Below are 19,433 nucleotides of genomic sequence, written 5' to 3'. Positions count from 1 at the left end.
CCAAACCTTCATAACTTCTAACGGTGCTAAACAAGACAGTAAGTTAGCGAGGACTACCTGATTTGAAATTCTAATGTGAAAACTTTATTTCTATATTTGCAAAGAAGCTCACATCAAACTCAGAGAACTCCTACAACCTCAGCTCACATTTCCCTAGCACTTGTAACTCCTGCTCAAAGTAACTATTTTTCCCCAGAGATTCAGCTGCAGGTTTAAAAACATTTACTCTATAAACAATAAATTAACTTGTATGCTAGTATTTATTTTAAAATTTACAACCTTGTAACAATTCACATTTAAGACAACATACCATCTTTTTTCCAAATCTTTTGAAATTAAAGTTCCAATAAATAATTGCTGGACTTTTTCTTTGGGTATTGTTTTTCTTTCTTTCCTTCATCAGTGTAGAAATCTTCTTAAATACAAGTTTTTGGTCCTACATATCTTTGCAAAATGATAACGTATGCCACATTTTTGGTAGTCTCTGGACAAGGCTGAATATCATGGTAAATACTATACTCATCCCAACATTTTCTAAGTTCTATGCTTGAACTGTAGTATTTGATATTGTTTAATTAGCAGTCTATTTCAATAATTCTAACATTTACTCTATGTCTCACTATTTTTGTATAGTTCCAAGAGCATTTCTTCTGCTCAGCAAATATCTGTAGCTTTTTCCAGTTTTCACACTATTTTTTCCTAGCTGCAAACAATATAGTCTTTACTAAGAGTCTCTCAATTTCCAATTTTCATAGGCTGTGGTCTCTGAGCTGATGGTTGGGTTTCTGGTAGGCTTCCTATCAGAGATGTTACTTAAGATCAAACTACACAGTATCCACAGCATCCCCTTGATCTATCAAATTAGTTACTCAATCATAAAAAGAGATTTGGGTCTGACATGAGTTGTTCTGTACAAACATATCCCTCTCCTAGTAATGGTAGCATTTTTTTTTTCTAACAGAAATCCAAAAAGGAGAGAGACAGATAGACAGCACGTGCATGAGCAAGTTTGGTCTAGTGGTTAAGGCGCTGGGCTAGAAACCAGGAGTCTGTGAGTTCTAGTCCTGCCTTAGGCATGAAAGCTGGCTGGGTGACCTTGGGCCAGTCACCCGCTCTCAACCCAACTCACCTCACAATGTTGTTGTTGTGGGGAAAATAGGAGGAGGAAGGAATAGTAGGTATGTTCACCACCTTGAGTTATTTATGAAAATAATAAAGGCGGGATAAAAATCAATTAATTAAATAAATAAATAAAGCCTGCTTGACAATGTGTAGATGTTAAATTAACTGGTCTCTAGTTTCCCACCTCCTTGTCCTTCCCCTTTCTGATTGTGAACATTATCTTTGCTCTTTTCCAGTTTTTCAGCACCACACCAGTTCTCCAGCAGTTTTCAGAGCTTACTCTGCTTTGCTCTTGGGATGGAATGCAATGGAGACTTGAATTCATTTAAGAAAGCAGGCTGGATTCTTACTATACCTCTACAAAATCCTAAACTGCAACTTCCCAGTCAAGTTAGGTTGAATTTCAAAGACTGCCTAATGTCAGCTATGGAATTCTATTCATTTAGGTAGAAGCAAGGGCACATCTACATATCCCACTCAATTTGGCTTGAGGATGACTGATTAATCATTCTTGAAGGACATCTCTCATATATGGTCTCATCTGCAGATGTATAGCTAAAACCAGGTGACACTGGGTTTTCCTGAACCAAAGGTGAACCGTGGTTTTCCACCTTTTCTTGACAGAAGCCATGGTATTTGCATTACATGTTGTGCTTTAACAGCAATGGAAAAGATGCTGCAATAGGGATTGGGATTTGCCCAGCTGCTTATGGCTTGTGGGCATGACTCCTCCCCTCTGTTCTCCACTGCATGTCATGTTAGTGGATGTATCTGGTCAGCATCACCCCTCTGACCTGCCAAAGCCAGAGTCACCCAGATCCTTTTCACATGTACTGCTACCTAAATATGGTTACTGTCATCCTGTACTCATGCCATTAAATTTCCCTACCCTAATTTAGGGCTTCACATTTGTCCCTCTGAAGTTCATCTTGATGTCTTCAATGTTCTGGCTCATCAAGATCCTCTAAAGTGTTTGCTCTCCTCCCTATCTTTGTGTTGTCTGCAAGTTTGATAATATTTTCTTACCTCTTTTTCAAGTCATTTATAAATATGTTGAAGCAGTATTCTGTTCAGCACTTCCCTCCAGCTTCATGTAGAGCCAATGACATGCTTTTGTTAGGTACAACTGTTCCACCAGCATTATATCCATCTAAGGATAGCATAGCCGAGGTTACATTTTGCCATTTTTTCTGCTAGAAACTCATGAGAATTTGTCAAATGCTTTGCTGAAGCCAATGTATTCATCACATTCCTGTGGTCACCTAAACTGGCCACTCTGTCAGAAAAGGAGATCAGGTTGGTTTGGCATAATTTATTCTTGATAAACCATGCTGACCAATGCATTATTTGTAAAATGCTCACAACTTATTTGTTTGCCTAGTATCAGATAGGATAGGAAAGGCTCAGGAATGTCAAATAGGAGAAGAAAGGCTAAAATCATGTTGCTGAGGTGGATCAGCCAGTAAAGTTCATTCCTCAGAGGGAGGCTTTAGGCCATTCACCACCTCTCAACCTGACCTACCCCACAGAATTATTGGGATGTGAACCCAGAGAGCTCTCTTGCTCCTGGAGGAAAAGCAGAACATAAATTTAATTTAATTTTTATTTTTAAAAAAGTTAGATTATAAAAAAATGCTGGTTCAAAATAAGCATGTATAATATCCACCTGTGACTGAAAGGCACCAGACAGTAGAAGCAAAATGTATTCACTCAAAAAGTTTCTTATAGAGGCCCTGGGGCAAGAACTAATTCCTAAAGACTATTTCTAAGTCCAATTCCTAACACTGACATTTAAAATCCAGAACTTGGAAAAGACATGTGGCTGATCATGTGTTAGACGACAGTCAGTGCAAAGCAATTGTATATCAAATGTATATATCATTGTCCAGAGTAAGTACCACTGAGTAAAATGGTACTTAATCTCATGTAACTGTGACTAAGATTACAAACTTCAAGCATCAACAGTGTATGTCTGCTTAGAGGGAAAGGCTATGTTCAGTAAAATGTAGTTTTGGGACCTTCCGATTCTTGTTTAGTCCTTAATTTCACTCATGTCCCATCCTGCACATCCTTTTCCCTTAAATAAACAAACAGCACCACAATATATACACAAACTATATTTGTTTCATCTGTGACAATTTCACCCTACTATTTACTATTTTTGCTTCTTTGCAGCCATGTATTTATAAACATTGCTTGGTCGTCAAAGTTCACACTTAACGATTAGAAGTACCTCTGCTCAGTTTCCTTGAAAGAAGGTAGCAGAGACTGACAGTATCTCTCTGATGGAAGGTTTCTTTCAGTGTATATGGAGGCTGGACAAAAGGTGAGGATGCACAGCATTAACAGTTCTGTCCCAGAACTCTTCTCTTTCTAGACAAACCCACAGTGCCATGGCATTTCCTGAGGTTAAAATAAAATCCTGCCTTCTTTGTAGGCCAATTCCAGAACTTAGTGATTTCCTGTTATCCATAGATAACACTGCACTCAACCCCTCCCTTTGTCTAGCAGTAGAAAAGGAAGATGAGTAATTTCTTCACAATCATGCTATCAACTGCCCTTTTGTAAGGTCTAAAGAGACATTATCTCACAGCATCCAAACTATTTGCTGTGCTCACAGATATCTTAGATCCAAGAATTATAGAACAGAAAAGAACATTGTGAGGATAATATCAACTAACTAGCAACATACAACAGTATATTTGCCAATTTAGGACAACACATTATGAATCTTAGATATGGATGCCAGTTCCTAAAAATATATGCCACAATTGAACTATAGGACAATAAGATGTGTTGTTTTCTCATAGTGTAATGATTTAATGGGAACAGATACCCCTTTCAACTTTAGTTCAATCATTATTATTTGCACTGAAAACACAGATCCTCTGGGACACCAGAGTCACTAGCTAATGTTACTAGGGCTTATCTTCCCCTTATTAGTGGCTTATCTACCATTAATCTAGCTGAGCTACATGATTTATAGAGCCCTCTCTCTAAAATTCAAAAGCAAGTAAACATTTTTTTTCTCAGTTGCTATTTAAGCATCCTTAGTTTGTGTATAAATTTAAATTTGTTATAGCCGCCCAACTCTGATGGCCATCTTCCACTGCCATCTGTATTTAATAGAGTTTGGTTTTAGAACACTTTTGATGAGAAGCTGTATTTAACTGGCAGAAATACATTTGCAGGATGGCAATCCCATGTCATATTAAACCCAATGGATCAGATGTGGGTTCTGTTGATTTATGTTTTCACCCATTAGGACTTTTAGGTATGTTAACTGTTCAGAGTGAGTTATAATTGGAGTGGCACATAAACCAAGTAAGTAAGCATTTAAGAAAGTATGTAAATAAATGTTTGCTAATTTTCTCCTATAGCCCTAAATGGAAATGTGAACATTTCTAAGAGACATGATAGATCTTCTCCCAGTCAACTAAATGTTTTTTTTTAATATTCTATGAGAGACTATGAGTCCTAATAATTAATGGATTTCTATTGTCATTTAAACTTCTACAGTGATAATATGGCCTGAAATTGATATTGGATATATACCTTATTGTATCCTAATGTTTTCAAATTCTTGCATTAAAATCAACATTTTGGGGAGCATGCTTGTTGGCTTAGTAGTAATTATAATTATTTATGTATATAATTTTAGAATGTATATTTTGGAAGGAATCCTATAGAACTGCTAATCAAATTCCATGCTTAGTGGAGGAATCATTTAAACCAGTGTTTTTCAAACTTGGCAACTTGAAGACATGTGGACTTCAACTCCCAGAATTTCCCAGCCAGCTTCTTCCCAGAATTCTGGGAGTTGAAGCCCACACATCTTCAAGTTGCCAAGTTTGAAAAGCACTGTTCTAAACTATCCAACTCCATTTGAAACCCTGGAGAAGAGCTAATCACTGTTCTATCCAGATGGTTCTGTGCTTAACAGCTCTTACCATCAGTAAATTCCTTGTAATACACAGTCTGAATCTCTTTTCTTTTAATTTCTACCCATAGGTGATTCTCCTACCAGGTAACAGGTCTGCCTCCTCTTGTGTATGACAATCCTTCAAATACTTGTAGACTGCTGTCATATCTTCCCTTCGTCTTCCCTTTTGCAAGTGAAACATCCCTGCCATTTAATCATTTCTCATAGGGTTTGATTTCCAGATCATCAATCATTCTGGTAGTATTCCAATGGCCCATTCTAGCTTTTCCAAGGTCCTTTTAAACTGTGGTTTAAAGAATTGGACACATTTGTTTTACTTCCTAATCTAGCCTACAGCCTTGGGATTTCCTAGTGGTCTCCTAAGTCCAAGTTCTAGACCTTCTTGGTCTTTCAAGTTTGTTTATTTATTTATCAAATTTCATCACTGCCCATTTCCCACAAAAGAGGGACTCTAGGCGGTTTACAGTAAAGCTAAAAAGAGATTAAAATGCAATACAGACAAGATATCTTAAATATAAATATAAAATAGTATCCAGGATGGCAATATTAAAAGTTCTGATTTAAATTCATAAGTACACAGGAACCACTTTAAGGTGCTAGCCACCCCCAGGATTGACTACCCCCTTCCCGTCCATTATCCAGGTTTGGCTACAAGCTATCACCTGGCTGGGTAATCCAACATAAATGTGCCCAAAGACTGCCCCCACCTCTTCATATACTATTCTTTCCAACTAATAGGGCAAAAATAGTGGGGCATTTTAATAACATTCTCAATGCTTTGTCCTTCTCCAATGCCATCCCGGTACCTTCTAAAATCAGTATTTGAAAGATCTGCCATGAAAAGTAAGGGGCTATGCCTCTCTTGTTCCTGCAATTTGGACACTACTTACAGGCAGAAATCCAGAAGTCAAAGAGAATTACTCTGTATTTAGATAAACAACTGAAACACTTTTTCCCCAACTTCTTTAATTTTTCTGAGTCAGCTCTTGCCTGCATCTCTTTTCCTACAAAGCCTTCCTTCATCTATAGAAGGTCCCAAAATGAATGCTCTAGCAGGCATACAACATTTACATTTTGTGGATTTTCTTGAATCCAGAGTTATGGAAACTGTTTCAATCTGTCATGCCAAGGGAGAAGCATAAAAAGGCAGCCAAAATTATCAGCATCCTACAAGAAAACGCAGAATTTGGGGCATTTTAATTAGAGCCGTGGTGAATAAGAGGAGATGTGATATATATGTATCATGCATGGGATGAAAATGTGGACAGAGACACATAGTGTTAGAACACAGGTCATCCAAGGAAACGAAGTGTAAGGAGATTCAAAAGTACATCTATATTCTACACATAAATAATTATGAATTTGCTGCCATCAGAGGTGATGCTGGCTATGTTTTAATAGGGGCTAGAAAAATTAATGGAGGATTAGGATGGATGGATGGATGTGTGTGTGTCTCTGTGTGTGTATTCATTAGTTTTGAGGGTTGGTTTCTCCCTCCTGAACTAGAGAAAGAACTCTTTAAAGAGCAACTGCTAAGGAGCAACGATGAAAGAGGCCAAGGGCCATCTCATCCATATTTGTGAGCTTCTGGTTGGCCACTAGATAATAGAACACCATGTTCTAGTGTTGGACTAGATGGGCCATTGGCCTGATCCAGCAGGCTTTTCTTATGTTTTATGTTCTCACACCAGTTGCATATGCTGAACCATACAGACTGATCTCTATCTGAGTTTATGTAGGGTTTCCTGAATTAGGAAACCACTAAGTTTTCTCCACTTTACATCTCAGAGCAGCTGATTTATTTCACAAAAGAAAGGCATATGCATAGGCTCAGAGGCAATTCCATCCCGGCCGGAATTTTTCAGGGTTTTTGCGACATATAGAGGTAGTAGTGGGAGTTGTGAATAAGGCTAGGGATTTTTATAACATGCTGTATGCAAATTATAAGAGTCCTGAAATGAACTTGTATTACTCCAGAATTGTAGTATCTTGATTAATGAATTCATAGTTGAGGTGACATTTGAATCAGGGACTTTCTGGCTCATAGTTCACACAACACTTCATTATATCCCTGCTGGTTTCTTTGGCTAATTTCAGTCCTTTTAACACACACTGTATCATGGTAGCACAAGTGCAAGCTGTATACCCTGACTGGCATCCAGGGGTGTCTGCAGGCCATGGTCAAAAAAGTCAAGATGGTGGCTGAAAATGTGTGATTGAAGCTCAGCCTGTTTTTCGTATGGGTTGCCCAGAGCTTTGATCACATCGTCAGAGCTGTCCTCTTGTCTTTCTTGACCATACGTGGCAGACACCCTGCATATGCGTTGTGGCCTGCAAACCTGTAAAAAGGATACACCTATCTCTGCAGCAGAATGTGCTTCTGCCCCTCATGTGAGCTGGCACTCAATGAAGCCAGGATGGGAATTTATCCAACGCATCCGGTGGCTGTGATTGAGATTGAGAAGGACTGCTGGACAGCTCCCACCGGCACGGCTTTGTTCTTCAAGCAAGGGCTTGCAAGTCTGAATGAGCTTTCCATCCCCGCTTCCCACTTCAAACCTGACAGCGGCTCCCTACAAGGCACTTAACCCGGTTACTAACCAAGTTCTCCCCTTCCTACAAGTTACAGAACTCTAAACTGGATAAGCACAGCAAGCTAAGATGCCGAAGCGTATCGCTCCGAGCCAACTCCTATCAGTCTTAGCATGCCGGGCCAACGTGGCCGACAGCTGAACGGGTTGAACATGCTGTGTGAACGCAGGCAGCCTGTTTCAGTGGAGTCCGTCCACACGTGTCATGTGCGTGCAAACCCGCCCTCCTAGGTGGGCCAGCGAGTCCCCCTTGGCCTGCGAGGGCGGAACGCCGGAGAGCGACGCGAGGGGCCAGCCCGCGACCGGCCCGCTGGAATTCGCTGTAGGGCACGTTTTCCCTTCCGCCGCTCGGCTCTTCCAAGCGCCTTTATCTGGGCGGGGTTAAGGCAGGATTGGCGTCCGCGGCGCCGCGGAGGGAATGCCCACCGCGCGGTGGCGGCTCTGGCCGTTCTGGTGGCGAGGCTGTGTTTGCGGGTCTGCTGAAAGGAGCCAGGGCGGGAAGGAAGGCGGGAGGGAAGCAGACAAGAGAGGCAGGGTAGCGGCGGCCGGAGCAGGAGGGCGGGAGGAATAGCGCAGGTCTAGGTCTCCGAGCGCAGCGGCGGCCGCCAGACTCCTCGCTCCCACCGCTCAACTCTCTCCTCCATCTTTTGCGCGTGAACCCTTTGCAGTCGGACAGAAACCTCTGCCGAGGTTATGGAGACTGCGGGAAACAGGCGCCTCGGCAGGATGGCTTGCTGAGGCGGGGGCAGAAGGCAGGCAGGCAGGCAGCCGGGAGGGCGGGAGGGAGGGAGGGAGGGAAGAAAAGAAAGAGGGACGAAAGAAGAGAACAGCCACCCTCTTCTCTCGCCTTCCCTGCGCCCTTTCATTTGGCTTCCCCTCCCCACTCCCCCCTCAATTTGGTGTCCAGTCCTCCCCCCCTTCCTTCTCCCTACATCACCCCCACCACATCCTCAATGCCTCTCTGAACAACATATAGGGAGAGAGCGGGAGGAGGAGGAGGAGGAGGAGGAGGAGGAGACCCGGGGAGGCAAAGAGAAAGAAGAAGATGAGGATTATTTGCAGACAGCTTGTCTTGTTGTTTTCTGGATTTTGGGGACTTGCAATGGGCGCTTTTCCTAGCAGCGTGCAAATAGGTAAGCGCTGCATTGGGCTGGGGGGAGGGGACCGGCGGGGTGGGGAGGGGAGGCGCGGAATGGAGGGAGAGGAGAAAGTGGAGGGGTCATGTCCGACCCGAGCTGCAGCGATTTCGGAAAGAGGGGATCAAGTGTCCCTGAGTGCCTCTTTCCCGTCCCCTCACGTGTCTTTGTGAAGGCAGGGATGCGGGGTGGGCTGGCGGGGTGGGGGGGAGGACTGACGGCTGTGCCTGTTATGGTCCGCAGAGATAGACGGCTGTGTGCATGTGTGCAATGTGTGTTCAAACTTGGGAAGGTGTTCCCACCTCCGAAATGTACCGTTTCTTCAGGATCCCCTGTAAATCCCCTCTTAGCCCAGCCTGCACATTGCAGTAAGCTATTCGTGAAGGGGCCGGGGCGCGGGGTTCTGGTGGTCTACCACTGTTAGGTAGTCTTGGGCATCGCTACTTTGAAACTTGGTTATTTTTTTTCTTTTTCAAACGTTTCCACCAGCCCCCCCACCCCACTTGCCTCTGCCCCGTTCCAGTGGCCTTCAGTTTCTCCTTCTCTGGATGGGACGCAGCCCTTGAATGCCTTCCAGTTCGAGCCACACCACTGCATCATTTCTCGTGCGCTCCTAAAGATGCTGTTAATAAGCCTAAGCAACTTCCTGCCTGCCCATGGGCTGCAGAGGAGCAAAGTTCGTGATGTTCTTCCCTCGGGTTCTCCTTACCCTTTCCTAATATAAATATATATCAGCCAGTACGAAGGGGATGCATGTCTCTGGATGTATGAGTGCATAAGGGCTCATCTCTGCCATACTTAGAAACCTTTGCCTATGTTTTGATAGCTCTGTTCTCTTTAATCTGCCTGCTGCTTCAGGTGGGGAGGGCCAATTTAGCAGCGTCCACACAGATGAAAGCTAAATGGTTTCAAAGGTCATTCTCGTCCTAGCAGATATGTGAAGGAAGGAGAAATGGGAGATTTGAAAATCCTATGTTGGGAGGGGAAAAAAAAGAGCAAAACACGATCATGAATTGGGGTTCTAAAAGTCTCTGAAGCTTTGAATCTTTATGCTAATCAACATGCATGTTATTATTAAAATGAAGTAAGAAAGCTATTTACAACGGCTGGCACACAAATAACTGACACATTTCCCTCCTTCTCTTCTGTCGTATATTTACTGATAGGTGGTCTCTTCATCAGAAACACAGATCAGGAATATACTGCTTTTCGATTAGCAATTTTTCTTCACAACACCAGCCCCAATGCATCTGAAGCACCTTTTAATTTGGTTCCTCACGTAGACAACATTGAAACAGCAAATAGCTTCGCTGTAACAAATGCCTGTAAGTAAGATAATCATTTATCTAAAGTTATGATCACATGATAGTGAAATTAAGACAATGCATAGTTACATCCCTTAGGGGAAAAAAAAAACTTGAATTTTTAAGTCCCATGCCCTGGATGCATTGAAACCCTAGTTAGTTTCTGTTCTTGGTGAAATCCCTTAGGCTGACTTGTACTGACTAACTGGATGTGGCATTTACTTTAGTGTTATTACTGTAGTTTCTTACTTTTGGGTTTCTATGGTGATGCATTTTGTAGTTCTTTAAAAAAAGTGGATGTCTTGATCAGTTTAGCAACCTCCACAATCTCTCCTGTATGCCAACAAGATATGGCATCCTTGGCTGTGTTTAGAAAGTGGCCCTGATATTTGCAATCAGAAGTGTTTTCTAATTGCTGAGAGCAGACAGGAGGCTGTGAAAGCAGTGATGTGCATGGCTATATATTGGAGTGACTTGACACTGCAGTTGGTCTGGTGATGTCACTTGTGGCTGCCCTGCTTCTGTATTCTGGGTTGTAAATGTCTCTTATTATCTCGTATTGCATACATCCTCTGGATATGTCTCCATACATCCATACATTGGTGTCAAGTCAAGTTAATGTCTGATCTACTTGAGTGAACACATAACTGGAATTATGCCCCTGTATATATGCACTTATGTACGTGCACTTGTTTAAAGAGAAAGGATGCACTTAAATGTGATGGATTTAAAAAGGGATGCTTCTGAAGACCATACTGGAAATATCCTAGCTAGCTAAAATATATTTGATATAGATATAGATATATTTGAAGTTTAGGGTAGAGGCCAGCATAATATCTGCCTGAGTGGACTGTAAACCTGCAGTACTACAACGAATAACCCATGCTGAGATCCCTTTTGTGTCTAAATTTGGCACTACACTTTAAAAAAAAGTTTCAGATTCCATCTTCTCTCTCTCTCTCTCTCTCTCTCTCTCTCTGTCTACACACGCACACAGTGTGTGTGTGTGTGTGTGTATTCCTTAAACAAGAAGTTTAAGACACTGTTTCTTTCATGGAGTTGAAAAAAGGAATATGCTGCTGAAGGTTTGAAAATACATTCTCTGTGTTGTTGGTTTTAAACTGAGCTTTAATATGAAACACACTGTTTTGCATCAAAACATCAACATGAAAAGTCTTAACCCAGTTCCAAAGACAAACTTCAGGACAACTGCCAAGTGAAACTGGAGCAGTTCTTTTAAGTTCTACATGACCTTGCAGGAAAGCTTTCAGATTCAGAAAGTTTGTTTTCATCATCTTCAGATTTTTTTTATGCTAAATGTCTTCTGCTGCATTAAATGTGAATTGTTATAATATATATTGTAGGAAAGGATTTTCCAAGATATTCCAAGGATTCCAAGAATCCTTGTTCTGATGGACAAGGGTTGCAGTCTTCTCAAGGGTTTTTAGGCAATGGGGATGAGTTTCATAACTGGAAGTGGCACTGCCATGTTCACAGGGTAGAGTGCTCTTGGCCAGTAGGTTTGAGAAACTGCTTCCCATGTAACCCTCTACAATTTTAGAGAATAGATGTCATAGTACAATAGAACATTTTCCTGTGGTCTAAAATACATATGTGTGTGTATTTGAAAAACAAGGTTTGTTTTTATTTAGAGGTTATATATTCATAACTTAAGTCTAAAAGTTATCTTCTCTTGGGTTATGTGATTTTTTTCTCCATCGTTCATATGTTTGCTTTTTGTCATCTACTGATGTTACAGCCATAACCAATTTCAATAGTGCATAGGTGAGAAAATATGTCACACATAGAGAATCTTGAAGAGAAAAATCTGTGCATAATTTACATGTACTCTTTCAGGCTGTAGACAAGTTATAATCCCAGTTACATTTTTTGTCTCAAAGTTGTACCCTTTAGGCACAATGCCAATGAAAAGAAATCCCATTTATTTCAGTGGAAGATATTTCAGCATGAATTTAATATTTCTGTTCAAATGGATTGAAATTAAACTGGCTATATCATATTTTTTGGTAACTAACATTGAGCTTTGGGTACGTATTTTAGGAAGGGTTCTTTTTTGTTTCTGAAGAAGAAGGAATATAATATTGCAATATTATATTAAAGAGAAATACTCCCTCTTAATGAAATATGGGTGAACTGTCTAACAAATGAATGAACATATTGCATGTCCCTTAGCTACGCAAGAGCAGAATCCTGCAAAAATCAATTGTCTGATAGCTGGAGGACATTGGTTTCCATGTGATTGCATTAGCTGGGTTGACAGAGGCTTCCAGAGCACAGATGTGTGATATGTTCTAACCTAATTAAAAAGTCTTTATGGGAAAAAAAAGCACTAATACTGTGGCAAGCAAGTATAAGAACCAATCTGACTATTTGTCCAACATAATTTTGTATTGACTTTTGTGTGGACAGAAAGGAGATATTAACAGAAATTCTTATGAAATGCACAAGTGTGTGTATATGTGTTTGTTTATTGTGTGTGTCCTTGTATATTTCCCCAAACCAATCTGTATAAAAGTCTCTCAGCTGACAGCTACTGGACAGAAATGAATATTGATATAAGGTCAAATCTTAAAGATTTAAGATGTGGTCAGTTTGTTTTATTTCATTTTTTTCTTGAACGGGTTGTTTTTTGAAGCTGCAGTATCTGGACCATTTTGGGAATTAAGGACAATAAACAAAACACAGAGAGATCTGTGCCAAAAGATGAATTTACTCAATCAGGAATAATACTGTAGAAACATGTGGAGCCAAGTAAATTTCTCTTTTTTAATAGTACCATGATACATTAGTTTGTTTTTGTAACTACAATATTTGTTTCTCTCTGTATAAATGTCATGATAGTTTCTTCTATTTTGACTTTCTCCAGACCCCCAGATATAGGAATCACAGGTAATTTTAGCATGTAGATTCCACAGTGGTTCAATAAAGATGACATTATTTATGTTAGTATAGTTTGCACTTCTTCTCGTTATGTGTTAGGCTTTTCATACATTCCTCTTGCATTTTCTTGCAGATGGGAGAAAAGTGTGCTTAATGAAATAGGTCTGAAATTTACAGTTGAATATGGACAATTTAATTGCTAGACTATCATAAACCGTATATCTGTATCTTTAAGAAGAGGGCTGCAAGTTTGACTAAAATGTTTTTGATGATCTGAATTTATGTGTAGGAAAACATTCTACTATTATGATAGAACTAAGCACACTTTAACAACATGAGGTGTGTGTGTGTCAATACATGTTATACACATCAATATCTGTGTAGAAAGCAAGCTCTATGGTTTTGCACTTTGTCTGAAGACTTTTTTTTTTCCAAATAGGCAATTCATGGAAAGCACATTGCAACATTGCATATCCTTTCTTTTGTAACATTCTCAGATATTCTTTTGCACAACATAGGACAAAGCCAAGTTAGAAAGGATAACACTAAAGTTGTGTTGTCACATTTTCCCTCTGGCCTTAGGCTCTCATATAGGCTCTCATACAGCCACATATGCAATCGGTTGTATTTCTTCTCATTCAGCTTCTCTTAGCAGATTTCTGCTTCTGTTTGATCAGATCTGATGTAAAAATGAAGCAACCTGCATGCAGGTCATGGGAGATCTATTTCCTGGGGGTTTCTGATGTAATGCTAGCTAGGTAATGGCTGAGGGAGTTCATAGAAACCAATGGATTAATTTCACAATTTAGCAGACATTCACAACCTACAGTATCTTTTATCGTCAAGGTATTATTATTAATCAGTTTCTTAGCAGTGCAATAATCAAATAATTTACCATTATACATTACTCTGTTGCACCAAGGTGTTTTGATCAGTTTTACTCCCCACTGCTTGGTTTGCATTTAATGGTGCTAATCAACAGACTATGATTGATGACTGAGAGCACTGTAATGGCCCCTCTTCCTGCATTGGCATAAACAGTTGGGAGATAATTATGATTAGCATGCAATTTGCACTGGAGTTATCGCTAACAATAGGACCACACCAAAGTTTTCATGTCTGGTTCCTACTATGACTTCTAATTACATCTTATAAATTACATGTGAGTTACGGGACATTTCTAATTTCCAGATTATTATTTTGTGACCGGACAGCATTATATTTTCAGTGAATCATCAGCTTCAAAAGACTTTGACTGTATACCCACACCAGCAAATAAATGCACAGATTTATTCTGGTTCCTTCAGTGTTAAGATAGCATAACAGACTTTAGGTTTTGCTGGCATTACTTGGCTATTATCTTGGTGTTATTGACAGACACATGGGTGCAAATATTTAAGATCTTCCTGCACTTCAGAAGCTATTTAGATATTACCTTATTTAGAAGAATACCTGAAAAGATAATGCATGAAGGTGACAGAAAGGTATTTCCAAACATTATCATACAAGGACATTTCTTAGAATGAATAGTCAAAGGTAGATAGATACATATCAACATGCAGTGGTATGAGGCTTGCACCTTTCAAAATCAGCTGTGTGATTTTTCAGTCTTCTTCTTAAGCCTGAAAAAAGGACATTGCTGCTTTAAAGAGGTGGTACACTCATGCGCTTGCATGTTCCAGAGCACCTCTCTAAATAATTTTTGAAGCATGCACAACTTTATAAAACATTCCATCCAGCTGAAGAGAAGTAAATAAAAAATACAGCAACAATAAAAAAAGTAGAATGATCCAGAGGTACTTCCATTTCCATAGGATGCCATTTGGAGCCCAAATGCTTGCCTAAAGATTTTTTTCTTCCAGGTTATAAAAGATAATTAGGAAAGATTTCCCAAATTTCTCACAGCCAAAAAAGGAAAAAAGAAAAGATTTCCCAAACTTAGGAGTAACCATCATTCATTATTTCCTCTTCCCCAGTCCCAAGTAAACAAATGTATACTAAAACACTCAAAACAGACTCCAAAGATTACCATCATATTCAGATAAGTTTCACTGACTTGAATGGAATATTTATTAATTTCATTGTGTATTTACTGCATTCCAAAGTGACCCTTTGTGGTTTTCACAGAAAACAATTAATACGATTGATTGTTTGGTTGGTTGATTGATTATATGCCATCAAGTTTGTGTTGATTCTTGAAGATCACATAGATGTTTTTCTCCAGAAGAATCTGTCCCCAACCTGATCCTTCAAGTCTTCCAGTGGAGCACCCATTGCTGCTGTAATTAAGTCCATCCGCATTCTTGAGGGGTCCTCTTCTTCTACTTCCTTCTGTCTTTTCAGTATTATAGACTTCTCCAGAGAGTCTATAGTCTTTGGATAATGTTAACATTCTGCAAGTCTCTCAAGACCTGGTTACATGATCAGGCCTGGGAGTCCCAGGGGACCAGGGAGATTTTGTGAAGGCTCCCTTTCTACAGTTAACATCACCCTCTCTTGTTTTGTGTGCTTTTTAATAGTTTTTAATTATCATTGTTTTATATGGTTTTCTCTTTAACTGAGTGTTGTACGCTGTCCAGAGTCACTCTGTGTGAGATGGGCGGCTATATAAATATGATGTAATAAATAATAAATAATAATGTATCTGGAGTATGATAATTTGAGCTTGGTTGTTTGTACCTTGGGTGAGAACTCTGGGTTCTCAGGAGTCTTCTCCAATGCCAAAGTTCAAAAGTATCAATACCCTTTCTACCCTACTTCTTCAAAGCCAAATTTTCATTTCCATTGAGTATCAATAAAAAACCTCCCGATATGGTCATTTGACTAATCAATGAAGTTATTCATTCATTCAGTAAAAAACCAATTGCCTGCATGATTCTGATCTTTGTAGGTGTAGGCATATTCCAACATCTGAATATTTTTAAGACCTTCATTGCTACTCTACCAAGTTCTGGTCTGCAGCATATTTCTTGATTTCTGGTCCCTTTACTGATGATGATGATGATGATGATGATTTTTGATCCATTCAATCATGTCTGATTCTCAGAGATTTCCTGGACAAGTTCCTGCAGTTCTCTTGACAAGGTTTTTCAGAAGTGGTTTGCCATTGCCTCCTTCCTAGGGCTGAGAGAAAGTGATTGACCCAAGGTCACCCAGCTGGCTTTGCGCTAAGGCAGGACTAGAACTCACAGTCTCCCAGTTTCTAGCCTGATGCCTTAACCAGTACACTGAACTGGCTCTTTACTTTTGATAGTCGATCCTAAAAAGGTAGAAGCTATCCACCACTTCAGTTTCTTCACTGTCAGTTCTAAGATTGGTTGTTATTGTTGTTTATTCGTTTAGTCGCTTCCGACTCTTCGTGACTTCATGGACCAGCCCACGCCAGAGCTTCCTGTCGGTCGTCAACACCCCCAGCTCCCCCAGGGATGAGTCCGTCACCTCTAGAATATCATCCATCCACCTTGCCCTTGGTCGGCCCCTCTTCCTTTTGCCTTCCACTCTCCCTAGCATCAGCATCTTCTCCAGGGTGTCCTGTCTTCTCATTATGTGGCCAAAGTATTTCAGTTTTGCCTTTAATATCATTCCCTCAAGTGAGCAGTTTGGCTTTATTTCCTGGAGGATGGACTGGTTCGATCTTCTTGCAGTCCAAGGCACTCTCAGAATTCTCCTCCAACACCACAGTTCAAAAGCATCAATCTTCCTTCTCTCAGCCTTCCTTATGGTCCAGCTCTCGCAGCCATATGTTACTACAGGGAACACCATTGCTTTAACTATGCGGATCTTTGTTGTCAGTGTGATGTCTCTGCTCTTAACTATTTTATCGAGATTTGTCATTGCTCTTCTTCCAAGGATTAAGCGTCTTCTGATTTCCTGACTGCAGTCAGCATCTGCAGTAATCTTCGCACCTAGGAATACAAAGTCTTTCACTGCTTCTACATTTTCTCCCTCTATTTGCCAGTTATCAATCAAGCTGGTTGCCATAATCTTGGTTTTTTTGAGGTTTAGCTGCAAACCAGCTTTTGCACTTTCTTCTTTCACCTTCATCATAAGGCTCCTCAGTTCCTCTTCGCTTTCAGCCATCAAAGTGGTATCATCTGCATATCTGAGATTGTTAATGTTTCTTCCAGAGATTTTAACTCCAGCCTTGGATTCCTCAAGGCCAGCTTGTCGCATGATGTGTTCTGCATACAAGTTGAATAGGTACGGTGAGAGGATACAGCCCTGCCGTACTCCTTTCCCAATCTTAAACCAGTCCGTTGTTCCGTGGTCTGTTCTTACTGTTGCTACTTGGTCGTTATACAGATTCTTCAGGAGGCATACAAGATGACTTGGTATCCCCATACCACTAAGAACTTGCCACAATTTGTTATGGTCCACACAGTCAAAGGCTTTAGAATAGTCAATAAAACAGAAATAGATGTTTTTCTGAAACTCCCTGGCTTTTTCCATTATCCAGCGGATATTGGCAATTTGGTCTCTAGTTCCTCTGCCTTTTCTAAACCCAGCTTGTACATCTGGCAATTCTCGCTCCATGAACTGCTGAAGTCTACCTTGCAGGATCTTGAGCATTACCTTACTGGCATGTGAAATGAGTGCCACTGTTCGATAGTTTGAACATTCTTTAGTGTTCCCCTTTTTTGGTATGGGGATATAAGTTGATTTTTTCCAGTCTGATGGCCATTCTTGTGTTTTCCAAATTTGCTGGCATATAGCATGCATTACCTTGACAGCATCATCTTGCAAGATTTTGAACAGTTCAGCTGGGATGCCGTCGTCTCCTGTTGCCTTGTTATTAGCAATGCTTCTTAAGGCCCACTCAACCTCACTCTTCAGGATGTCTGGCTCTAGCTCACTGACCACATCGTCAAAGCTATCCCCGATATTGTTATCCTTCCTATACAGGTCTTCTGTATATTCTTGCCACCTTTTCTTGATCTCTTCTTCTTCTGTTAGGTCCTTGCCATCTTTGTTTTTGATCATACCCATTTTTGCCTGGAATTTACCTCCAATGTTTCTAATTTTCTGGAAGAGGTCTCTTGTCCTTCCTATTCTATTGTCTTCTTCCACTTCCACACATTGCTTGTTTAAAAATAATTCCTTATCTCTTCTGGCTAACCTCTGGAATTTTGCATTTAATTGGGCATATCTCCCCCTATCACTGTTGCCTTTTGCTTTCCTTCTTTCTTGGGCTACTTCTAGTGTCTCAGCAGACAGCCATTTTGCCTTCTTGGTTTTCTCTTTCTTTGGGAGGTATTTTGTTGCCGCCTCCTGAACAATGCTGCCAACTTCTGTCCAGAGTTCTTCCGGGACCCTATCTACTAAGTCCAGTCCCTTAAATCTATTCTTCACCTCCACTGCATATTCCTTAGGAATATTAGTGAGCTCATATCTAGCTGATCTGTGGGTCTTCCCTAATCTCTTTAGTCTGATCCTAAATTGTGCAAGAAGAAGTTCGTGATCTGAACTACAGTCAGCTCCAGGCCTTGTTTTTACCGACTGTACAGATGTCCGCCACCTTTGGCTGCAAAGGATGTAGTCAATCTGATTTCGGTGTTGTCCATCTGGTGAAGTCCATGTATAAAGCCGTCTCTTAGGTTGTTGGAAGAGAGTGTTTGTTATGCAGAGTGAATTGTCTTGGCAAAATTCTATCAGCCTATGTCCTGCTTCGTTTTGTTCTCCCAGGCCATACTTACCTGTAATTCGAGGTGTCATTTGACTGCCCACCTTAGCATTCCAGTCTCCTGTGATGAAAATAACATCTCTTTTAGGCGTGTTGTCCAGTAGGTGCTGCAGATCCTCATAGAACTGCTCTACTTCAGCTTCTTCAGCATTTGTGGTTGGGGCGTATATTTGGATCACTGTGATGTTAGATGGCTTGCCCTGAATTCGAATTGAGATCATTCTGTCATTTTTTGGGTTGTATCCAAGCACTGCTTTAGCCACTTTACTATTAATTATGAAGGCTACTCCATTTCTTCTGTGGTCCTCTTGTCCACAGTAGTAGATCTGGTGGTCATTTGATGTGAAGTGGCCCATTCCAGTCCATTTCAGTTCACTGACGCCCAGAATGTCTATCTTTAATCTTGACATCTCACCAATAACCACATCCAATTTGCCCTGGCTCATAGATCTTACATTCCAGGTTCCAATGGTGTGTTGATCCTTAGAACATCGGATTCGCCGTTCACCACCAGCACCGTCGGCCGCTAGCCGTCCTTTCGGCTTTGAGCTAGCTGCGTCATCACGTCTGGGGCTAGTTGAGCTCATCCTCTGTTCCTCCCCAGTAGCATTTTGACCATCTTCCGACCTGGGGGTCTCACCTTCCGATGGTATACCGACATATCTCTGGTTGTACTGATCCATTTAGTTTTCACGGCAAGAATACTGGGGTGGGTTGCCATTACCTTCCCCAGGGATCGCATTTAGTCTGACCTCT

General features: G+C 40.8%; 1 protein-coding gene across 2 annotated transcripts in view; it reads left to right on the top strand.

Moving 5' to 3' along the window:
- The first annotated feature begins 8,674 nt into the window (after positions 1 to 8,674).
- The window catches only part of GRIA4 (glutamate ionotropic receptor AMPA type subunit 4), a 257,199-nt gene continuing 246,440 nt past the window's right edge, over positions 8,675 to 19,433 (top strand). For both annotated transcript variants that reach the window (XM_063305838.1, XM_063305839.1), the window contains exons 1-2: positions 8,675 to 8,789; positions 9,959 to 10,117. In XM_063305838.1, the coding sequence (XP_063161908.1) occupies positions 8,702 to 8,789; positions 9,959 to 10,117 (247 nt within the window). In that variant the 5' untranslated portion in view covers positions 8,675 to 8,701. The remainder of the gene's footprint in view (positions 8,790 to 9,958; positions 10,118 to 19,433) is intronic.

The sequence above is a fragment of the Candoia aspera genome, chromosome 5 (genome assembly GCF_035149785.1).
Source record: "Candoia aspera isolate rCanAsp1 chromosome 5, rCanAsp1.hap2, whole genome shotgun sequence".
NCBI lineage: Eukaryota > Metazoa > Chordata > Lepidosauria > Squamata > Boidae > Candoia > Candoia aspera.
The sequence above is the reverse complement of the archived record's forward strand: the minus strand, read 5'-3'. Positions and strand labels throughout refer to the sequence as shown.